The sequence below is a fragment of the Bactrocera neohumeralis genome, chromosome 3 (genome assembly GCF_024586455.1).
Source record: "Bactrocera neohumeralis isolate Rockhampton chromosome 3, APGP_CSIRO_Bneo_wtdbg2-racon-allhic-juicebox.fasta_v2, whole genome shotgun sequence".
Lineage (NCBI taxonomy): Eukaryota > Metazoa > Arthropoda > Insecta > Diptera > Tephritidae > Bactrocera > Bactrocera neohumeralis.
Window position 1 is genome coordinate 48,160,608 of NC_065920.1, and position 25,131 is coordinate 48,185,738.

Consider the following 25,131-nt stretch of genomic DNA (forward strand, 5'->3'; position numbering starts at 1 on the left):
ATACTGACAATCCAATAACATTTTGCACGCTAAATGTTGAGCTGCCTAATTAGCAAAACAGCTCACATATGCGCAAATAATCACTGGATTTTATTATACAAGCGTACTTATAGTATATATATACTGTATGTATGTATATAGTACATATGCAAGTGTATTACGTTTGTTTATTTTTTGTTAACAAATTCATTGTATTTGTGTTTTGTTTTGTTTTTTAATTTAGTCTTATTTCACACTTGTATTTAATTTGTAGCTAAAGTAAAACAAAAAAACTGAAGAAGAAAACGACGAGGAACGAGAATAAATTCAAATGCTTTAATCGTTTTATTCACAATAATTCAATAAGCAGAAAAGGAGTATGTACGTAAAGCGGAGCTACTGCTGCATTCTTTACGGTGAAACAATAACATTTAGTTTAATATTATCGTTTTATACCCTTAACAGGGTATATTAAGTTTGCCGCGAAGTTAGTGAGACCCAGAAGGAAACTTTGGAGACCCGAAATTTGGTTTCAACAAGACGGACGTGCCGCGGCTAACAATTGAAAGAGATAATATTCAAAAAATAAATGCCAAGGAACGTTCTTTCGAATGATAATAAACATTCCCATTAAATTTGGAGCTTTGTCTTTCTTCTTTAAAAAAGTAGGGAGCTTTGAAATGGATCACCCTTTAGTTCCTCTTTTTTATAGTCTTGAAAACTGTTGCTACGTTGTTCAACTAACGATTGTACGTATCGCATAAACCTAAGCGAAATCGATGTAGGATTATACATATATAAATGATCAGGATGACGAGTAAAGTTGAAATCCGGGTGACTGTTTGTCTGTTCGTCCGTCCATCCATCCGAGCAAGCTGTAACTTGAGTAAAAATTGAGATATATTGATGAAATTTGTTAGGCAGCTTCTTTAGTACAAAATAATGCGAGTTCGTACATAGGCGTATTTGGACCACTGCCACGCCCACAAATCGCCATTAACCGTAACCCTATAAAGTGCCATAACTAAGCACTAAATTAAGATATAAAACTGTTATTTAGTATAGGGGATCGCAGTAGCAAGGGGCCCCTCTGGGCAAAAATTTTTGAAAAAGTGAGCGTGACCCCGCTTCCTAATACGTTTAATGTACATATCTCCTAAATCATTAAAGCTACAACAACCAAATTCGCTCAGTACTAATACTATAGGAGCTCCTACCGACAGTGTGAAAATGCATGACATCGTAAGATAACCCCGCTCACTCCCTATATAACGGTACAGCCTAAAACTACTAAAACCACAAATCAATAACTAATTACGCCAGAGACATTAAATTTTACCTCCGAGATGTTATGAGAGAGCTTTGTGAGATCCGGTGAGAAAATTTGTCGATGGGCGTAGCACCGCCCACTTTTCGGTGAAATCCCATATCTTGAGATCCGACCGACCGTTCTTTCGACAAAATTTAGTACGTAGCACTCCTTTAATATTTCTATGTCACACTATGAAAATGGGCGAAATCAGACGACAACCACGCCTACTTCCCATATAAAACAATTTTAAATTCCACTTGATTCTTTCACTTTCCAGTACACAAATCAAGTAGCAATTAATATTTTGAATCGGGTTGAATCGGGTCAGTACTTTTATGAGCCCCCATATACTTATTATAAAGATTTTCGAACTTCCGGGTGACTTTATACCGCATATATCGGACAATATGTGAGTTATTATACTTACAACAGTGTATCTTTGTGTTTAAAATAGATAAATTTGAGCGAAAACTTGACCTGGTATAGGAGCTAATATCAAGATTTTCAAATAATCCCGCTGACCTTACTCTATATCATTGTTTTTTTAGTATGAGGCATGGTAATAGTAAGTGGTATTGGGGGAAAAGATTAAAAACAAGTTGTTGCTTGGAAAATTTTTTATTTGACAAGATATCTTTCCGAAATTTGACATGGATTATTTATTACTCAAGGCACAGCAATAATATCCGAACAAATTGTTTTGATCGGACCATTATAGCGGTGCCATATCAACTGATCGGTCATAATAATGTACCTATATGGAATCCTTTCTTAATTGCCTAGACACCTTCATGAAATTTGGCATGGATTATTCTCCAAGGCAACCGTAAAATTCTCGTAAAAATTGTTCTGATCGGACCACTATCGCATTTAGCTGCTATACAAACGGAAACTTATCTGCTTGTGAAACGAAGTTAACGTTTTCTCATATTTTTTTTTCTCAAATAATGGCGTACACGTTTTTGTAAATATGTACAAAAAAGTTCTATATACATGTGTATATATATATTTGTTTACACATACGGTAGCTGTTGTAGGTACTCTTAATACTAGAAATTAATTAGTTCCATCCTTTTGGTTTGTGCCGCATATCAATTAAAAATTTCTCGCGATCACCGAATAACGTCAAATATGCCTACAGTATACTTATGTATCTTTAGTCGACGTCGCCCGTCAACGTTCATCATCTTGGCAAACACACACACATACACACTAGTGCAAACATATGTACATACCTATGCACGTACATATGCACTTGTTTATGCCAATGTCACCAGTCCGTCTACTGTCGTTCGTTGAGTGCTCTTCTTTTATTCGTTTATTTTTTTTCGCTTTCGTTTTTTCTTAGTTTATTTGTTTGTCGAATCGTTGCCGGGAATAATTTTGCTATATATACAAAGTAATTCTTTGTGATTCATCAAAGCACAAAACCGGCAGATATCTAAAAATATGAATGTGAACATTTATGTATATTTTTTTTAAATATTTATTTAATTTTTCACACCGTAAGTCATTGGATTTAGGCGTTGTTTTTGCGGTGTTCACTAATTTTTGTTTGGCTTTGTTTTTGTACACTGCAAAATATTTGCTTCCTATAAATTTGAAAAAGTGTTGTACAAATAGAAAAATATTTTTTATTTACATAAATACGTTTTTGGGCCATGCAAACTGTTAATTTTCCTAGGCCCTTTCATATTATTCTCTACTTGAACTATATAACATTTTATATATGTAAATATATAACAGTACTCTTTTATTATCCTGAACAGAGTAAATAAACTTTGCCACGAAGTTTGTAATACGCAGATGCGAATGTCGGACCCCATAAAAAAATCATACCCGGAAATTGTAAATAAATCGCAAAATATTTAATTATTCATCAATATTTATTTATGCCAACGATTTTTCCAGTCATCGCAACACTTTTCATAAGCACTTTTTGGGATGGCTTTCAGCTTCTTCAGCGAATTTGGTTTTATCCCTTTGATCGACTGAAAATGGATTCTACGGAGCGGCAATTTCAGTTTGAGGAACAAGAAAAATTCATACAGAGTTAAATCTGGCGAATAAAGTGGTTAATCGATGGTTTTAATTTCGTTTTTGGCTTTAAATTCGGTCATAATAGTGGCTCCTCGATGCGATAGTGCATTATCATCGTGTAAAATCCGTGAATTTTCCTTCCACAATTCCTGCCGTTTTCACGCGAACGCCTCAAAACGACCAAATAGAACTCCTTATTGTCCCTCCGCACCAAACCACGAATATCGAAAAAAATAATGAGCATCATTCGGCTCGTTTTTTCCACTCTATTCCGATGACTGTTGACTTTTTTGCATGTCGAAGTCATCAACCCATGTCTCGTCAGCAGCTATAATCCTCTCCATGAATGTGGGATTGGGATTCGCACGATCAAGCATGCTCAAAGAGACCTTTTTACGGCACTATTTTTGAAAACAATTCAGTTTTATCGGATGATCAAGAACGCGTTTCATACCCAAAATATTCACCAAAAATCATTCGAACGGATTCACTTGAGATGTCGCTCTCTTGCCATATCTTTAACACTTGCCTGCCAATTTTCAAGCACCATGTCCTTCACTTTTTTTATATTTTCAGCAGTTGAAGAAGTCGAAGGTCGTCCAGAACTAGGCATGCCTTCAACAAACTCTCGACCGTCTTTTAGGGCTTTGTACCATTCGTAGGCTTGTGTTTTTGATAAAACTGAATCAACGTAAGCCTTTCTAACATTCCCAACGATTCCACACACAAAATTTGGTTAGAAATACAAAATATGATATTTTTATCCATTGAGGTGTACCGACTTAAGCAGCTGCTGTAAACAAATTGGTTGACAGATCGCGTCATATTTGTCATAGTAGTTAAGAACAGTCTTACCAGTTTAGCAAAATACATTTTTTTGAAACATCATTTACCTGGGGAATTGAAAATACAATTTCTTTTTTGTTACAATATTTATGTGAAAGATGAGCGTGATGAGCTCCGTCTATGATGAGTCCGTCTATCTGTCTGTATATACGGGAACTAGTCTTTCGGTTTTTAGGATATCGATCTGAAATTGTACACACGTCTCTTTTTCCCCAAGAAGCTGCTCATTTGTCGAAACCGCCGACATCGGACCACTATAGCATGTAACGGCCATACAAACTGAACGATAAGAATCAATTCCTAGTATGAGGAACTTTTGTTATTTGAAGAGTTATCTTAACAAAATCTGGCACGGCTAATTGTCCAAAGTAAATATTTTCATTAACTGCAACTTTGCTATATAACTTTTTTCTGTAGGACTCCTAGTTTGCCGGAAATCGAGATAAACTGATTTAACCCTAAAAAATTCAACCACTTTCTCTTTCCGACCTCGGATCGCACGCAAACTTTTTTTATTTAGTTTTTGTTATATAATACTATTTTTCAAAGGGTTTCGATTTACTACGATTTTTTTTTGTTCACTTGTTAACATTTTCAAAGGCTTCTACACTAATAGCTCATACATACATACATATGTATATCGTTCAAATTATTTTTTTATATTTATAATGAACTTTAATGAGCCAAATATGTACCATTTTGGTCGACCACTTTTTGTCATTTTTCCGCTAGAGACATTATTCCATCAGTGTAAAACTTTTCTGGTTTCTCGGCGAAAAACTGCGCCAAGTAATTTTCACAGGCTTCTCTTGCAGCCAACTTTAATCTATTAAGGGAATTCTGCATTGATCGTAATAAATAGTAGTCCGATGGTGCAAGGTCAGGGCTATACGGTGGATCCATCAAAACTTCCCAGCCAAGCTCTCCCAGTTTTTGCCGAGTCATCAAAGATGTGTATGGTCTAACGTTGTCCATGGAAGACGAAGCCCTTTCTGTTGATCAGTTCTTTCGATTGCTTGCCTCAATCTCATCAGTTGTTGACAGTTAAATGTAGAATTAATCGACCAGACTGTGGCAGCTCTTAGTGGATAATTCCTTTCCAATCTCACCATATACTCAGCATCCTGACTTTGCGGCCATTTGTTGAGCTTCACCACTATTGGACCCTGATCTTTTTCGCACATTATTGTCGTATTTGATCTACTTTTCGTCTCCTGTTACCATTCAATTCAGAAATGGAACTATTTCATTTCGTTTCACCAAAGAATCGCACCGAATTAATTCAGTCTATTAAATTTTTCACAGACATTTCATGTGGTACCAAAACATCGAGCTTCTTATTTTGTTCGTTTGATGATGAATGTTAAGTTCCTTAGCGATGTCATGGCTGCTTATGTGACGGTCCTGGTCAAACTTTTCCATAATTTCATCGACTTTTTCAACGAGAAGTCGACCAGGGCGAGGAACAGAAGCGAGCGAACCATTGTGTGCGAACCATTTCATTGATGACTTGCTTGGTATTCTTCCCTTTTTATACAAATATTTCAAAATGTAGCGAATGTATTCATTATTTTCATTCATTTTTGAAAAGCTGTAACTATTTTTCAACTTCCACGAATTTAATTTGCTATTGAAATTACGAAAAGACTTTTCCGACTACCCAATATACATATTATTATTATTGTAGCCAAGTTGACGGTCCTTGGTCGGATAAAAATCCGTATAGGTCTTGCGTCTACTTAGTTTTGTGAGTTCTGTCTACTATGTCCATGACACGTACTAAAGGATTATTTAGATTAAAGAGCACTGTTTCCCTTTGACGGAGGTATTCCGATCTGGTCGTGTAAGTGTTATTCAGATAACATTGATAGAAATACACATTGTCAAATATAAAAGATTTACGTATTCCGTCATATATTTCAATCAAGGAAGTAATCGGCTTATGACATTATCTGGTGCAAGCAGGATATATTTATTTTGTACGAAATGAGCAACTGATTCCCATCATTGTATTGTGTGTATAAAAACGGATATTGTTAAATCGTAGACTTATGATTTTTAATGCTTAATGCCTGATCTTTGAACCTATGGATTTCACAATACATTTCTTGTGTTCCTTTCTAAAACCGGTATTGGTTATTTGACAGACTTTATAGATTTCGTTTAATTTATTTGGAAAACTTTATTTAAAAATTGATAAATTTATTACTTTATTTTTAAATTGAGACCGTTAGAAGTACTCTTTCGTTTCGAAGATATAAATCCGATATACGCTGTATTCCTCTCCTTAACTGTTGATGTCTAGGTTTCAATAAAGTTTAATTGTTTCTTCAGTGAATTATTCAGGATATGAGTTGTTAAATACAAACACAATTTGTCGATCGGACAAAAAAAAAAGGCTCGTGTCGATTAGTTGAGAGAAGCGTTAAAAAAATGATAGCGGTGCTATGAAATACTGACAGATGGTGAATCGTGGATTTACGCGTATGCGACCGAAAGAAACAAGGAGACAACTGTATGGGTCATTCAAGATGAGCCAAATCCAACAAAAGTTGGTCGCGTGCGAAGCACCTTCAAGCAAATGGTTGGTTGTTTTTTTCGAACAACTGGACATATCGCGCAAACTTACCACTATAACAACGCAGAACAGCAAATTCTGAGTGGTACACAATCATTCCTTTGCCAGTTGTCTAACCAACCATTGAAGATGGATCGCTTTTCACCACCATAATGCCAGCTCTCGCAAACCGATTGAAACAACTTAATTTTTGAGCAGTGTAAACATCACTTTGTTAATATAGTCCTGACTTAGGACCGACTGACTTTTTTTTTGTTTCCGTACGAAGAAAAAAAACTAAGAGGTCAACGTTTTTCGACACCTGAAGAGACGGTTGATGCGTTCAAAATGCATGTTTTGAAGCTACCTCAATCAGAGTGGCAGAGTGCTTCGAAAATTTGTTTAAGCTTTGTGTGTGCTTAAGATTTTAATGGAGAATATTTTGAAAAGCAATAAATCGATTTTCGTTGATTTAATTTGTTTTTGTTCTCGAATTCCGAAACATAAAAGCCAACCTACGTATTTAAACATTTTTTATTTGTCAAGATAATTTCTCGAAATTTTACACATCTTATTGTCTGAGGCAACTCCAGAAATATTCGGATCACTATGGCATAAGCTGCCATACAAACCGAACGATCAAAATCAATATACATTTTTTATACCCTTTTATGCTACACTAAATGTACTTGTCAATGGTATTATAGCGTAAATTAAACCTTTGCTTCATTTTTTCATTTTATCATTTTATCAAATAAATAAATATTAAGCTACCAAACAACATAAATATACATATATACATTAATATCATTTATCATTTCATTTAGCATGTTTGGTTAAGAGCATTTCCGAAATTGCCGAACTCTATGTGATGTCATGCCGCAAACATAAAACAAAACCCTTACAGACTGTATTGGATCACTTGAAAGGTGTTGAATTAAATAAACAACAACGTCAGCCAGTGCTATCGTTAAAAACAATTAAATTGGCGGCCAGCGATTGTGAAGCATTGGAGGAAATTTTTAAACGGGTAATCGATACATTCGATACTGGTGGATTGCGAAAAAATATTGTTGTAAACATATATTTTTTTCGTACTCCCGTATATTTTGCAGGTACAGTACAAATTTATAGATCTCTCATCATGTGATCTGGACGAATGGGCGACAAGTGCACTCTTCGAAATGATCGAGTATTATGAGGCCACCAATGAATTGGACATCTCATCCAATTCCAAAGGTATGACCATGCGCGGTTGGGCTGGTTGCATGGCTATGGTTAAGCATAGCGAAGAATTGCGTGTTCTAATCGCACAAGGCAATCCAATTTCGAAACAAAGCGCCGATGGTTTGGGACTGGCGATAAGTGCATCTAATTTGCATACCTTAAAGTTGGAACATTGCGGTTTGAGGGGTGCGCTGGATGGCTTATGTAAGTGACTGGCTCTTGTTATATATTCTCTATATTTCAATAAACTTACAACAACAAAAAACTCATATTTATTGCAGGTTTTAAATTGCGCTCAAATTCCATACTTAAAGAGCTATGGTTAGCACATAATGATTTAGATTGTAAAGATGCTGAAGCTATTGGCTCTTTGCTGAAATACAATCACTACATTGAACTGATTGACATAAGCAACAACAATATTAGAGATATGGGTCTGCTTTACATCGTCGACGCATTAATACTGCAATCCAGTGAATTGGAACGGCGTTCGATGTTGCATCGTTCGGCGGCAATAGATGACGACGACAGTTTGTCATCAATTGATGCATCACAAACAACTGATTTCGACTCTAGCGATTCGTTCAATGCCAGTAGTAAGAGCAGCGTTGACGAAAACGCGGAAAATAGTGAAAGTGAAGATAAAGTTCCAGATAGCAAACAGAAAGTAAGCAATGTTGATAACTCCACGGACGTTTTTAGCACGCCAAAGGCAACAGATAAAGTCACAAATGCTCCGGTGTTAGTTGAAGTAACGGTGTCACAAGCAAATAACACAATTCTAAATGGCAAATCTTCAGTTGGCGCTGTTGTGGCGTTAACAACAGCGTCCAATGTGTCATCTTTGGACGAAATGGACGGTGATGACGATACGGAGGATACAGTAAAATCAAGCAATCATAAAAATGGTACATTTGCGCCAACTGGGCAATCAATGTTGGATAAGCTACTGTCCATGAATAGCGAAAGCAGCAGCGAAGAGGGTGCCTCGAATTTGTCCACAGATACCATAGCGGCATGTGGCTCTGAAGATGCAAGCATCACCAGTGATGATATATTTGATACGTCTGCGGCAACGGGGACGACAAGCGCATCGAACGATACGCATAAGGGTAACACCAACATGAAGGCGGCAAGCGACTTATTGGCACGTGTGGCAGCGCGGGTGGAAAGCGCGACGGACTTAAAGCTAGGTCAAGCTAAAGGAGTGGAGGAAATGGTGTTGATAGGTGAGTTTCGATTACTATCAAGATTTGATATGTTTGGTATTAAAAAGAAAGATTAAAAAGTCTGGCAATCGAGATGCTTAAACTTTAGTCTGGATGGTCTGGCTGGACAGTGGAGAAGGTGTCCAGATTTTACCACTTCGTCTTATTCACTGCAACTTTGACAAGTTGTGTCCTCCAAAATCTTTAGCCGCACCACGTGAATGCCAATGGAACAGGGTTCTGTTAGGCTTTCGCAACCTCACCGGTAATGGTTGCAGATCGACGCTTGCTGTGCTCGCAAGAAGTCTATACATCCAGCGCGTTAAAACACAAGACAGAGGAACCCCTGCTCGAACCACTCCTGATAGAAATTGGGTATGGTTCAATTTTATTTAATGCTACATCTAATGAGGCTATGTACTTCTTGATTTGAGATCACAGTCAGCGAGCTCAAGACCTGTATAGTAGCTCTACTAACGGAGTGGATACAAACCTCACTAAAAAAGCCGCAGATAGGTACATATGAAGTTTGAAACTTTCCTTTGAGCTTCGATCCATCTGTGCAAAAGCTCATTACGCCTCTTCTCCAGTGACTTCGTCCCTCCCACATATCTTACGGGGGTATATGCGCGGAAAAGATGTCGCTAGGAGATGATTCCGCGGCGCAGTGGATCAAGTTATCACGGGTGCAATCGAAGTGAAAGAGCATTCGGATGTCCCTCTCCGGGACCCTTATTGTGCGCTATTTTGCCGAATTTCCACTTAAATTTTTTTAAATATTTTCGTTAAATTTCATTCAACTTTTGTCAACCATATATTTGTAATTAAGTTGAATTGGAGCGGCAGTCAACATTTCTGCACTAATTTGGAATGCTTCCTGTTTTTGACAGTCCTTGACCAAATGAAAATTCTGGTCCGTTCCGGTTACTTAGACCCGAATATCGCGGGACGGTCTTTAATTGATCTATCATTTGACTTATCTATAATGAAATTTACAAACCGTAACTATATTTTATTTAACCGTGTAGTATTATGGACAAATAAAATAAAATGTCTAATTAATTTAATTTTAAATGTTTATATTTAATTTTCCAGATATTACACCTTCGGAGACAGATCCAGGCATCACAACGCTTGACAACAGCAGTAATGGTAGTAGTGGGGAAGGAACCGTTAGTCACAGTAACAACCATAGTGAGACTATATCGGCCAGCTCGCCATCAAGTAATGACGAGAACAATGGCAACAACAATACAACAAGTAGCACAATTTCCGATATTAGTGGCGACGAAGACGTTTGCAGAAAGTATCACGACTTAGGCGGACCGGCGGCACAAGATCAGGATAATCAGAATCAAAATATACTCTTAGGCCAGCAAGCGAACGCGCCAAATGTTACCGATATCTTCGAAGTAACCGCCGGCGAAGGTGATTGCACGATTGCCGAAGCCCCTGCCGCCATTTCTAATATCGTTGATGACGATCGTTTACAGTTAGAGCAAACAACAACATTACTGCAGCAACAGTTACCGGCCTCGAAGGCGGTCGATGTGAATAAGAACTCAAAGCTGGCCGATGATTATGACGATACGCACAGTACTGATTCTGCATTTGAAAGTGCCTCCGAAGGTGATATTAGTAGGCATTTGCCAGAGGAATATAGTCGACTATCGTCCTCCTTTGACGGTGCGCCGATGGACGATATTGGGAAAGGTGTAGCCATTGAAACGGGTACTATAGCTACTGAGTCTACAGAGTATTTGGCAGACGCGGGTGTAACGCCAACTTCTACACCAACGCCGGCGTCACCATTGAACACACGACAATTGGGTGTCTCACCACTAAGCGCATTGGAGGAGGATATTGATGCGAATTGTCGAACAATAACACCAAATACGGGTTTCACAGCCAACACATATGCCAGTGTGGTAAAGGCGTCGAACGAACAAGAGAAAGCAGTTGCTACAATGCAAACAACAACAAAAACGGTTACAGCGACTAAAGCAGCGGATATACATGAAAATGTTTTGAATGAATTGCCATCAATGCCGAAAGTCACTATCGTCTCTGACAGTCTGGTGGCTAAGGATAAGGAAGCGCATGGTAATCGATTAATACCAACACCACCGCCACCGTCGACCTCACCAGGCGGCGCTAGTCAGGGTATGCGTCGTACAGAGTCATCGGTCACCTTCATTACACCTGCCACTCGTCATCGTTCGCAGAGTTCAGATAGCCTTTGTAGTGACAATTCACTGGACGGCAGCATTAGTAGTGATCTTAATTTCTCCACTTCATCACAGCTAAATGAGAAACTTACCAAAAATGATACACTCACGCGGCAACAACGACAATCGGATGCACGCACTGAGCCCGCGGTGAAGACACCCAGCGGCTTGAAAGCGCTCGCTTTGTGGAATAATAATTTGAGTAAAGAGGCTGGCTACTACATAGCGAACTTGCTAGCGGAGACCAATTCTCTTGAATTGCTCAACATTGGCAAAAACTGCCTATCTAATGATTTCGTGACACGAATAAAAGATAGTCTCATGCGCAATACGACGCTGACGACACTGGGTCTTCAGAGTGCACACCTTAGCGCGAATGGCATCGAGACGTTGGCTTCTATACTGACTTTTGGTGGCAATAGCACCTTGCAACGCCTAGATATACGCGACAATAAGTTAGAAGTGGAGAGTCTAACGAAAATCGCTGAAGTGCTCAAATCAAACACAACAATCACTCAAATCGATATCGATGATGAGCCGAAACGCTTGTCGGTGAGTATGGCTTTACAAAATAAAGTTAAGTGATGCTTTGAAGTTGTGTTACGAACTCGTTATTTGAATTGTTTCAGCGTTAGTGTTATTTAAAATCTTGTCTTGAGCTCATCAGGCGATCATGAAGTATATTTAATATTGATGTTAATCAAGAACTTGATTTTATTGGGTCGGTGGCAGCTTAAGGGGTTAGGGGAAAAAATTACAATTTTCAGTATTTTTTTTTTGCTATTAAATCGTGTTATTTTACAAAAGTAGTAATATGGCATTATTATAGAATGTGTTGACTTGAAGTCACGAAAATTTCAAAAAAAAAATTTAATTTCCAAAGTTATAGTTGTTTGTGTTGACCCTGTTCCAAAAAAAGGTACTTGCGGTGACAACCATAAGTCCTTGAAGATTCATCTAAAATCAATCGGACAAAAAAAAATTGTTTTATAAATAGATAAACTCGGGCCTGAACGAAGGATTTTTTTTTTCAAAAGTTAACAAAATGGCGGCCTCGGGAAATTTTTGTCTAAATTTTTGGGAAAATATCAACAGTTAATTGGTCTTAAAAAATCGAAATTTTAGAAAAAAAAATCCTTCGATCAGGCCCGTGTTTATTATGTATTCTAAAAGTGGTAAAAATTTCATTAAAATCTACTGAGCGGTTTTCGAGTTACAGTTGTCACCAGTTCAAAAAACATAGTTTTGAGAAAAAGGCGTTTAAAGTTTCACACTAGCGCATTGAAGTGCCCGAGCTCTCTTTGTTATTTGTCGAATAACTCAAAAACTAATTATCGGATCAACGTGAAATTTTCAGATAATATTTTTAAGATATTACACTTAACGAAAATGCAAAAAAAAAATAATTTTTTGAAAATTCTGACTAACCCCTTAATGCCCCTTAATTTGTTGCTGTAGTGGTAAAAATTTATTCGCATTCGGATATTGTAGCATTGTTAAGGAAAATAATCCATGCGAAATTGCGTGAAGGTACTATGTGGAATTTCGTTAAGATAGCTCGTCAAATAAAAAAGTTTCCCATACAAATGCCTGATTTTGATTATGTTAGATTGTTAGTATGACAGCTATGTGCTATAGTAGTTTGATCTGGAAAATTTCTCGTTGATTGTAACGCTGCTTTGGACAATTAGCCGAGACAGATTTTGTGAAGACACCTCTTCAAATGAAAAAGTTCATCATACAAGGAATTGATTCCGATCGTTCAGTTTGTATTACAGCTATGCTTTATGCTTAATGGTTTCAGATCGATATCTCAAAAACTGAGACTAGGGCGCGTATATACAGACAAATCGAATCGAATCGCCAAGCTGATCATTTATGTATACATATGTATATGAATATTATAAGTTCCTTCTGTGTGTTATAACTACCTACGGGCCTACATTACTAGAATCCGAACAAGTATTTTTTTAATTTGCATAATGTTTACATCCAGTACGACTACGGTTAGTCGGATTTTAATCGTTCAAGAACTGTCATCAGCCGAATGCCACAAATTCCTCAATTCAAGAAATTTTTGAAATATATTACCACAACAACATAAATATGTTGCCGGTTTCTTGTTAGCATTTAGCGGTATTATTTAGTAGTAGTATTTTGTCTATTTGAGCCCATGCATGTCAGGTGTTCTGTTGTGATACCGTTAAGAGGGATTTCAGCTTTTATTATATGCCTTTTTTTACTTATGAGTTTCAGTTTCAAATGAGATACCACGTCAAATGAGAAAGTTTTCCATACAAGTCCCTGATTCCGATCGTTCGGTTTGTATGGCAGTTATATGCTATAGTGAGCCGATCTGAACAATTTCTTCCGATATTACATTATTTCTATGAACAATAACTCATACGAACTTTTGTGAAGATACATTGTCAAATAAGAAAGTTTTTCATACAAGAACTTGATTCCGATCGTTCAGTTTGTATGACAGCTATGTGTTATAGTGGTCCGATATCGGCAGTTCCGAGCAGCTTCTTGAAGAGAAAGTGACATTTGCAAAATTTCAAAAGGTTATCTTAAAAACTGAGGGACTAGTTCGTATATATACACACAGACGGACAGACAGACAGATGGACATGGCTACATCGACTCAGCTCAACATACTGATCATTTATATATACAGCGTGGGCCCGAATAACTGTCGCACTTTTTCGAAGCAACGTTATGTTCGCGTAAGTGTACAGAATTTTGTTACCGTTACATTTTTTGTGTTCCTTATTTTATTGTGAAATTAATTGAGTACTTTTTTGACCTGATCAGTAGTTCTTAAAATTTGTGAGTGATGGAAGCAAAAAGAGACTTAGTGCAAAAATTACATTTGCAAGGCAAAACGACAGGCGAAATTGTTAAATTGCTGAAAGACATTGATGTAAATCGGAGATTTGTCCAACGCACTGTGGCTCGATTTAAGTGAACTGGAAGTGTTAAAATATTCAAAAAACCTGGACGAAAAATAAGTATAAGAACACCTGAGCTGGTGAAGAATGTGCGTGAAAGGATAAGGCGAAGTTGTTCTGGATCACCTCGAAATCTAGCCAAAAAGCTGAAGGTGTGCCGGAAAACCATCCGAAATGTTTTAAAAGAGGACTTGGGACATAAACCTTACAAAAGGAAAAGAATTCATGGCCTTACGGAGCTTCAGAAGAAAATGCGACGGGAAAGAAGTGGTTTATTGCTTCAGCGGCATGCAAGTTGCAATATTGTGTTCTCTGATGAAAAACTATTCATATTGCAAAAAAGTCACAATCCCCAGAATGATCGCGTGTATGCAACAAGTATCCAGGATATCCCAACAGATAAATTAGCCGTTCGAGATATCAAAACACACCGTCTGTCATGGTATGGGGGGCCATATCCAAAAAAGGCAAGCTCCCGCTCCTTTTTATTGAGAAAGGTGTCAAAATCAATGCACAAGATTATTTGGATGAAGTGCTTGTCAATCATTTTTACCCTCATGCATCTGAGCTCTTCGGCAACGAACCATATTGCTTCCAGCAAGACTCTGCTCCGGCTCATAAAGCAAGAATTTTTCACCGCTGGTGCAAGGATAAGTTGCCATGTTTTATTCCGATTGCTGAATGGGCTCCATCTTCTCCGGATCTGAATCCATTGGATTTTAGTTAATGGGGATACATGCTTGTCAAATTAAAAAATTTGAAAAACATAAGATTGGATCAATTCAAGTGTCTTTTAATAAAAATTTGGGACGAAATTCCAGATGAAGTGGTGCATGCCGCCTGCAATAGTTTTCAGAAACGTTTGAAGCTGGTAAAAAAAATCAAAGGTGAACGATTTGAACTTAAGCAGTCCTAATGTAAGCCAACAGTCTTTATAATAAATAAAATTGTTTAATTGCTCAAAATATCAAAAAATAAACTTTTTCTACAAAAAATAAAGCGCGACAGTTATTGGGCCCACCCTGTATATACTTTATAAGGTTTCCGACGCTTCCTTCTGGGTGTTACAATCTTCGTGGCAAACTTAATATACCCTGTTCAGGGTATAAATATTATTCGAGCGTACTCGGGACTAGTTTTGGGTGCCCTTACGGAGCAGTCGTATAAATTTTGTTTATATCTTAGGACTTTTACAAAATATAGAACAATATTTTCAATTTGATTATTTGTACAGAGACTGTTAGTTGAAGTTTCATGCTCGCCTATGAGTTCTAATTTCCTTATTAGATTGCTAGTTGATGATTAAATTATCATTATAATCTTCCAATACTATATAACATGCCTTTGAAAACTCATTAGAAAACAAAAATCATGAGCATAATTTTGTACTTTGCATGTTTGCGTTCAAGTTTGAAAAATTACAAATAGTGCCACATGTCACGGATTTATACAATCAACAGACGACAAAATCAGCGGAGTGTGTAAGTAAGGTCATTAGACTACAAATTACTGGCTGATGGAATGGCTTATTTTTTGCTTGCTAAATGGCGCTTACATTTGTCTTGCACGTATTTAATATTATAATATATTTGTATCTATATGCAATGGAAAATAACGGTTCATATACTTAATCTGCTTACCTGCTTCACAATAAGTTTTATTTAACTAAAAATAGCATGTCTACACTGGCAATAATACTGGATATTCAAGTTTTTTCCTTTAATTTTTATCTTTCCTCTCAGGTGGGCAGCGAGGCGCACATGGACTATACGCGCGTACTGGAAAACGTGCGCTCAATGTGTTCGCGTAATGAAAAAACGCAGGCGCAATTACTATCGGACAAATCACATACATGTGGCGCGACTAATAAACGACGCAGCGGCTACTATATGGGCTCACGCAAAATCTCATTGACCTGCCATACACGACCGCTCTTCGAGTCTACTAGCGTGATGACCGCCAGCGCCTCCCCAGCACCATCGGCGGTCAATACGAAGTTGGAAGCGAAGCGAAAAACCGGTGCACGCCTGCGCTCACCAGTGCCCAGTCCACCAACAATTTCACCATCTTCTTCGCCAAATCGCAGTCGTTTTCAGGTATTTCGTGTCACCGAAGACAGTCCGGTTACCTCGCCCCTGGCTCAAACACCGCCCTCAACTGCATCATCTACATCGTCGCTAGCCACCAACAGCAATGGCAGCACCGTTTCTATGCCCGCTGATATGCCATATAAGAGTTCATTGAGCGCCCTACCGGCGGCGACATCCAGCTCACTCCCAACGTCCAGTTCGCTGCCCTCAATGGCTACTGTTACATCGTCGACACAATCGATTAAACGATTTTCATCATCGCAACGCTCACGTTTTCTGGTATCGAAAATCTACGAAGATCCACGCGTGCCATTATCAAGTCGCTCATTACCGCCAATTACACCACCGATCCATTTGCCGCCTACGCCGATCGCTAAGCATGCACCGGAAAATGCCAAGCTCACTATATACTCTGGTGCACAAGCGAAGCCAGTAGAACCGGCAGCAACAACTACAGCGGCGGTGGTACCAGTAATTGACACCAAAGCGGCGGGTGAAAATTCAGCAACAGCAACTCAACAAGATAAAGTCACAACTGCTATTAAACACGGCGGCGAGAGCGACAAGATTGTTGTTCAACCTACAACACTTATAGTCACACCGCCAACGCCCGCCATTGCCGAAGACAGCGGCAGCAACCCAAGCACAAATATTCCTGATTTTAGTCAGAATATTTCTGAAAAAGAAGTTAATAGTACAAAAACAATAGCCGAAATGCCGACGCTACAAGCAGAAATATCACAACCAGCAGTGCAAACAACACTGCAACCAAGTGAACCACAACAACAACAATCACCGCCAAACATTAATGAAATATCCACAATCGACAGTCAAGCGACCGCCGCCACTGTTACTACCACTACTAATACACAGAATTCTAACATTACTTCATTATCGCCCAGCTGTTCGTCTTCGTCCTCTTCATCATCGACATCGCCTGCGTCGCTGCATTCGAATTCCTCATCAACAACGACATCCTCACCGCTGTCACCCATATTTTCCAGTAGCTCGAGTGACTCCACTGATGATATTGGTGGTAATGTTGGTGCTATTGGTGAGCTCAGTTTGCGCGATGAACTCTTAAATGCAGCTACTACTCGTTGCCCACTGGCCGTTTTCAATGATAATGATAACGACATTACGCTCACCAAGAATTCAACAACCGATTTGAGCTCGTCTTCTGCGTCGCCGTTAACAACGGAAGAATCACAGCAACGCCAACGTAAAGTCTCGTGGATGGCGAATCCGGGCGCTGTGGACAAATTACGTTCACTATTCTTTCAGCGTAGCTCATCGCCTGAGAATAAGACACAACCATCGTCAGCGGCTAGTACGCCACCACAAACAAATCCTACAGCTATGCTTCCATCTACTTTGAACACAACAGTTGCCATTAATAATGCTACAGGTGAGAGATTTCTTTGCTAGTGAATTCAGTGATTTCAGTTAAAACAAGAAACAAAGTTAAGCCCAATCTATAATACCCTTCACAAATACAATACCATAGATAGATAGATAAGGAGTATACGCGACGCGACCATAGGTCTATAGTGCCCACTAATTCTTTTATATTGTTTCGTTCAATCCTAGAGCCCTTTGAAAATTAAGGCAGCTTGAGGGATTGATGAATTTATTTAATGTGACATTGCAGATTTGGCTGCATGAGTCATAGATACGTCAGCATTCGTCCAGCCATTTGCCCATGCATTCCGACAAGATATGCGCCCGCGTCTCGGGTTTTAGCTCACAGAAGCGACAAGTTTCGTCAGAGCTCATACCTATTTTGTGCATGGAAATCTTGTTGGTATTCTTTAGTTATTTTTGCTAAATATGTTTAAATCTGCGGGTGTTGTAACCATCTATTAGTCGCCTGTCTAATTCCGTCACTACACTTCCAGTAACTATCCTTATTTTCTTTTCCTCATGTTTCAGTTCCATTTTTATGGTGTGAGGGCCTATTAGGAAAAGGAGCTCTGGTCTCGTTGACGAGGCCGATGCCGCTTCTTTTGCAAGTTTGTCTGCTATTTCGATTCCTTCAATTCCTTTATGTCCCGGACCCCAAAGTAGCCGAAGTTTATTCCGTTCTCTTACTGCATTTAGTTCCCTTACATATTGCCATCAGTGCAGCTTGGCTGTTCTGGAAATTACTATATGCTGCTTAATTGGCGTTCTTCTGAGTAACCGCATAAGATGATGGCGACTTCTGCTTGAAAAATGCTCCTCATGGGAAGTGCCAGCTTGGTTCTTGGGTTCAATTTCTTCTGTTGTCTTTGTTCTATCTGTGAACCAAACCTGTGAGTGTGGTTTTATTTCTTCCTTCCCACGATAATTTTTTATCTTAAACCTGTGCTGAATTTCAAGTGAGTTTTATTGTTTTCATACCTCTATTAAAATCATAATCTTTATTAAAATTGGATAGAGGAAATGTTTTCCTCATTTCTGCTGCTTTTGTGGATGATACGATTTTTCCTGTCCCATCTTTGTTCATGGTTAATAGGGGTTTCTTTTTCGAAAGCTCTATAACTTCGTCAGGAGTATAAGGTCTAGTAAAACATTTTTTTTTTGCTAGTGAGTTATGGCTAAGTTTACTTGCACTCACAAGACGGCGTTACATGGTATGCAGCCAGTGAAGCATTCAATTTATTGAAGGAAACTTTTGATGAGCGCATTATCTCGCGTCGTGGGCCGGTGGCGTGGACCTTAAGTTCGTAGGAATTAACACCACTGTACTATTTTTTGCGGGGTTATGTGTAATCGCATGTCTACGGAGATAAGCGCGAAACGATTGACGCCTTGAAGGATAATATTCCGTGCGTTCTTGCAGATATGCAGCCCCAATTGCTGCAAAAGTGCTTAAATTCGAAAGCAATTTTAAAACATAATGACAAATTTTATTTTTGTAATAATGCTAAATTCTTGGCCATAACATTAAATTATAATCGTTGTATTTGTTCTTGAAAATTACATGTGTAAAGACACACTCTAGGTGTACCCCTTAATATACAATAAAAAACATGCTGGGTGTACTTTTTGGTTTGGTTATTACGAGTATTTCATTCGCATAAATTTAAACCCCACTGTAATAAATCTTTTATAATGATATATGATGATGATTTTTCCCCTCGTTGCACTTTCTTTTGCAGCTTTCAATGTTAGTGACTGCACTTTAAGTGACGCCTCCTCACAACAGCTCTTGCAAAAATTCGTCCATGCCTCGCAACAGTTAAGTAAGGTCTTTCGACAAAATCTCTCTTTTGGAAATGAGGTTACTACAACATCAACAGTAGCAACAACAACAAATACGTACACTGGTATTACAACTGGTGCCAGCGGCAACACAAATGACGTTTTATCAGGTGGTTCTGATGGAAGTGGCGTCGGCAATATTACACTACCAACAGAACAGCATGATATTGCGCTCATACCCACCGAAGTTAAGCAAGAAATCAAAGAGAACATCTCACCGGAGCATACAATCAATGAGGAGACATTGCAAAGCTTACAAAAGCTCACAGGGATCGAGGAGGCGGTGCGTTGTGTAAAGGAGCAGCAGCAGCAGCTGCAGCAACAACCACCATCACTAGGAGCGGTAGCATTATTGGAGGATGTGGACGCTGCGGGGGTGATTAAAAAATCTACAGTGCTCGAAGATTTCAATGCTAAAACCACTGATAATGCCAGCCTGGTTAGTGGCTTACACGCTGTCGAAGGAGCTAATCTAGCACTGGCGCCAGCGTCAGTCAAAAAAGAGGAGCCAGTCAACAGTGCGGCCTCGAATGCTTCTGCCAGCACTTAATTTAAAGGGTTTTTTACTTTCTAACTGTAAACTTTAAAAATTATTTAATTTTTTTTACATTTACTTAGATTTTTTAATTTAAAAATTGGGAGTTGTATTGTTGTATACCTACAATATTAATCTATACAGACAGATATACAGATATATATATATATATATTTGGCGATTACGCACTTAAGTAACTTAAAATTAGTGGATTTTCTAATCTTTGTGCTAGCTTTAAGAAGTAATTACGCGCTTGCTTCGCTCCCACTTTTTATTTACGCTTAAACGGTGTACATTTTTTTCTTAAATAACAACTAAAAAAGTTGAAAAGTGTCGAAAATATGCTATATATGCTGTGTGTACCGTTAGCAAGCGGAACTACTTTTACATTTATGTACTTTTTCAAACAACGCTTAAATTATTTCCAAGTTCTACACAGCCATGAAAGCTGTTAAGTGTTACCATATGACGTCAACTACAAAACTGCTAGTTTTTTTTTTCAACTCAATCTCAATTGCTGTGTGTTACGCGTGTTACTGCAATAATTTCCATTGAACTTTTGCAACTGAGGAATAATAATGTGATTTCAAATGCGAGCGTAAATGGTGTATTAATGTCTACTATTATTGTTCTTTTACAAAACAATGTTGGTGTGTGGGTGTGTATGTGTGCGTGTGTGTATGTTAATAACTGTAAATATGTATTTGGTTATGCCTAAAAGCAGTAAATTTAGGCAATGGCGTTACCTGTTGAGCTGCATTTGATGTCGAAATGATGCTATAATTATGTATATAAATATTTATTTAATTTTAAAACCGCAGAGGGGTGTTTTGTGGTGATAAACAGTTTTTGTAGGCGTTTGCACAAACTCTTTAAGCACAGTAATTGATATTATTAAAGCGATTTTATCCAGGGTTTATTGCACTACTTCAACCCGATGCCCATGGCAAACGAGTCGTTTGAGTTATTGCGAATAATGCGCAACAAAATTAACAAAAAAGTATGTATTAAGCAAATTTATAATATGAAATTTGCGCAGCACTCACAACAAATTGTGTAAATAGCGTGGAGTTTGATTTGTAATGTTCTTTTTTAATCTGATTTAAGACCTTAATTTTTTTAAAGCAAACCAAAATTTCCAAATAAAATAAATAATTAATATAAAATAACTGCGATTTGCAGGAAAGGTGAAAATTTATGAGTGTGTACTTACTTACACATAGTTTTAAAAATTAATTTATAAATCAAAATTTGTAGATTAATATTATTTAAGAAATTTTTAAGTTTCAGCGAAATGTGATTCAAGGTGTTAAAAAATACTTGCAATTAAAACAAAATAACAAATGAAATTAATCATCAAAAATTATTTATATCTATATATATTTTTTGCTTTTATATAAAACCTTCAAGAATTGCTAAATATTTATATATTTTTTGGTTTTATATTAAATTTCATATTACCTTGAATATAACGAAGTTACATTAAAACTATTCGGCAATGTACTATAAAATTATTTCATGAAACTTTATGATACAAATCAATAAAAATGGCATGAAATGCCTTTAAAATGTCTAATAGATTTAAAATAAAATTCTTGATGTGTCTTTTTTATTTAATTTTGCAAACGGACACACATACTTCAAAAGTGATTTAGAGTTTGATTGGCTGCCTTCTAGTGAAAGTAATTCTAAATTTGGTAAACGTTTTGGTTTATCAGTTACAATACAAAAAAACTAAATATAATATTAAATAAAAAAATATATCCTTTTTTAGTAGATACCGCTTAAGCGGTTATAGCCGAGGTTACAAAAAATATATATATAATAAAAATAAGTATACATATATACATATATGTATGTATGTATATATTCATATATTATGTATAAAATTAATGTACTTAAATATTAAGTAGACTCTCCATAATTATTCATTGCATAAAACTTAAACACTAAATTTTTTTAAAGTATTTTATTCATTTTTTAAGTTTTGAACTGGCGTTAAAAGTGAAATTTGCACTTTATGCTCCTAAATTTACAAAATTAAACAAACTACATTATTTGATAATTATTATTAAGCGCTAAAGAATTTAACAAAGGCTATAGCAAATTAAATTCAATTTTAGAATTTATTTTTAACTTTTCCTTTGCAAAAAAAAAAAAAATCGTTCGACGATCGAAAATTTTTTTAAAAAATTATAACATCAAAAAATAATAATAGATAAATAATATTAATATTAAAAAAATATAATAACAAATAAATAAAATTAATACTGAAAAAATATAATAATGTATAAATAAAATTAATATTAAAAATATAATAATTAAAAAGTGATAATTTAACTATATAAATTTGTTGTACAAATAAAAACACAAAAAGTTTGTAAAATTATTTTTGTTTTTTAAATAGTGATTTTATTATACAAAATTTGTTGTACAATTAAGTCTTCAATCCAATTGATTTATTTTCATTATTATTTTTTATTTTGAAAACAAAAAAACTAAACAAGATTTTCTATTGTTCCTGTTATCGAAAAGCCCAGTTGAAATGGGCTATTTGTTACTTAATTGCAGATATATATGAAAAAGTAATTTGAAAAAAATTTATATAATTAAAATAATTTATTAATGACATTTTAAAATAATTTGTATATTTGAGGTTATACTCGTACAATGTATAAGTTCAATATATTCTTAAAACATAAACTTACTCTACGTCATTTACACAATATAAACTAGAAATGCATGAGTGCTAAGACACAGCAATCCTAATACAATAATATATGAAAATACAAATGTAGATATGTATGTTAAATATTTATATTGTGTTTTCAGAATATGCACTGCTTTCTAATGAAGTAACAAATCCATTACAGGTATGAATTTTATAATTTTTCACGACACTGTTTTCTGCTACTATGCTTTTCTGCGTCAGCCGATAATATAGAAAATGCAAAGCTCTATAGATAGTTATTTAAATTACATATTAATTAAACACGTACTATGTACATTAAATATTTTACAAATTTACATACATAAAAAATATTTGTAAATATAAATTACTTCTCAAAAATTTAAGTCTTCAGTTATCATCAACATTATAGCCCACCAAGCATTTATATATGTTCATATATACTGTTGTTTATTTACGTATACGATCTGATATATTCTATGCGAGTATGTTGTACTTGGATTTATCCTTGACTTATCACTTGCAACACTTACAGCAGCAGAATTATCAAAAAAAAAAATTTGCCAGCACAATAGTTAAAAACAATACAATACAGTACAACTGATATGCCATAAATACACAAAAAACAGTTATTTCAATTTGCAATAGATTAATTGAAAATTTTTAATTTTATGTTTTAGAATATAATTTTTGATTTTTTAATTTATATATGTATATTTTCAATTTAATTTATAATAAATTAACTGAAAATTTTAATTTTATTTTATTAGGCAGTATTTAATTTTTAATATATGTAATATTTTTTAATTTATCTTTCGTATTTCTTCAATACATTCAACATTTAACAAATTGAAGGCAGGAATTTGTCTAATTCTAAAAAATACTTTACTTTAGGTTAAACTTTAAAAATATTATAATACTATCAATTAAATTTGTTTTAATATTTTTGTCAGAAATTACAAATATTATTCATACACATATTCTATATTGCTTATTATTCATATTTTAACGTTTTATTTTCATTATTTTATTTTTTTGCTTCTAATTTGTTTTATAATTTACATTTTTAAAAAACGTCAAGCTTCTGAAAAAAAGTAAAATATATAAAAAGATAAAAATAAAAAATATGTTTATAATTATTAATTACAAATATATTATATTATTTCCATATATTATTAAATGAAAATATTTATTAATGTTTATTTATTTTTATCAATATTCTTATTTATTTTTCTTTTTAACTTATATATTGTAATTTTTTTATTTTTAATCTTATCATTTTTGCTTTGTAAACGTATAATTTTAGTATCAAATGCAGTATTGCAAATTATGTAATTGAAATTTTTTATATTAAAAATTGATAGTATAATTAAAAAATATAAGTTTCAATTTTCACTTCCGATTTTAGGATTGAAAACAATACTATCAATTTTTAATTGTATATTGCCGTGATTGGGTGTGAATTTCTTTTCAATACGGTATTTGCGATTGAACCTAAAAACAATTTAATCCAGTTTTGGGATTAAAAAAAATTTATTCAATTTATTATTTTTTTTTTGAAAGCATTATTTGCAACCCTGGTCAAATGCATAGAAAATTAAATATATACATATGTATATAGAGGAACTTCCAAATAAAATCGAAAATATATAGTAATATGTATATATGTATATTTTAAATTAGAAGTAATTTTGTTTATTTATATATAATTCTTATTTTTGTTTTACTTTTCATCTTTATAATGTTTTCTATATACACAAATAATTTTAAATACATAACATAAAAGATTAAAGCTTATAAGAAATTAAAAATGAACACAAAAATCAATAAGAAAAGTAAAAAATTCAAAACTTACGGTTTCTTATTGGTTTTTAATTTGACATTAATTTTTAATTTTTTTTATATGCAATGAATTAAAAATTAAAACAAAGAAAAAAACAAAATAAAATGCAAATAATTAATTAAATCTTAAAATTTTCTTAATTATTTTTGTTTTATAATTGTATATTATAATTTATTATAGTTTTATTGTTTGTATTTCATTATTTCTTATTTATGCATATACATTTAAATAAGAAATTAAAATATATAATTGATTAAAAAAAAATAGTAAGAAAAAATAAGAATAATATTTTTTTTTTTTTTATTTTTTTACTAATGAAACTTATGCTTTCTTATTTTTTTATATTTAAGTTTGAAATTTATTTTCTTTTATATTTT

At 35.2% G+C, this 25,131-nt stretch overlaps 2 protein-coding genes across 4 annotated transcripts in view; both read left to right on the forward strand.

Moving 5' to 3' along the window:
- LOC126752515 (serine-rich adhesin for platelets) overlaps positions 1–20,689 on the forward strand; it is a 30,810-nt gene extending 10,121 nt beyond the window's left edge. For all 3 annotated transcript variants that reach the window (XM_050463367.1, XM_050463369.1, XM_050463366.1), the window contains 6 exons: positions 7,562–7,764; positions 7,850–8,165; positions 8,243–9,190; positions 10,265–11,949; positions 16,094–17,849; positions 19,585–20,689. In XM_050463367.1, the coding sequence (XP_050319324.1) occupies positions 7,562–7,764; positions 7,850–8,165; positions 8,243–9,190; positions 10,265–11,949; positions 16,094–17,849; positions 19,585–20,237 (5,561 nt within the window). In that variant the 3' untranslated portion in view covers positions 20,238–20,689. The remainder of the gene's footprint in view (positions 1–7,561; positions 7,765–7,849; positions 8,166–8,242; positions 9,191–10,264; positions 11,950–16,093; positions 17,850–19,584) is intronic.
- LOC126752523 (uncharacterized) overlaps positions 1–25,131 on the forward strand; it is a 227,239-nt gene that overhangs the window by 46,922 nt on the left and 155,186 nt on the right. The gene's annotated exons all lie outside the window — the stretch shown is intronic.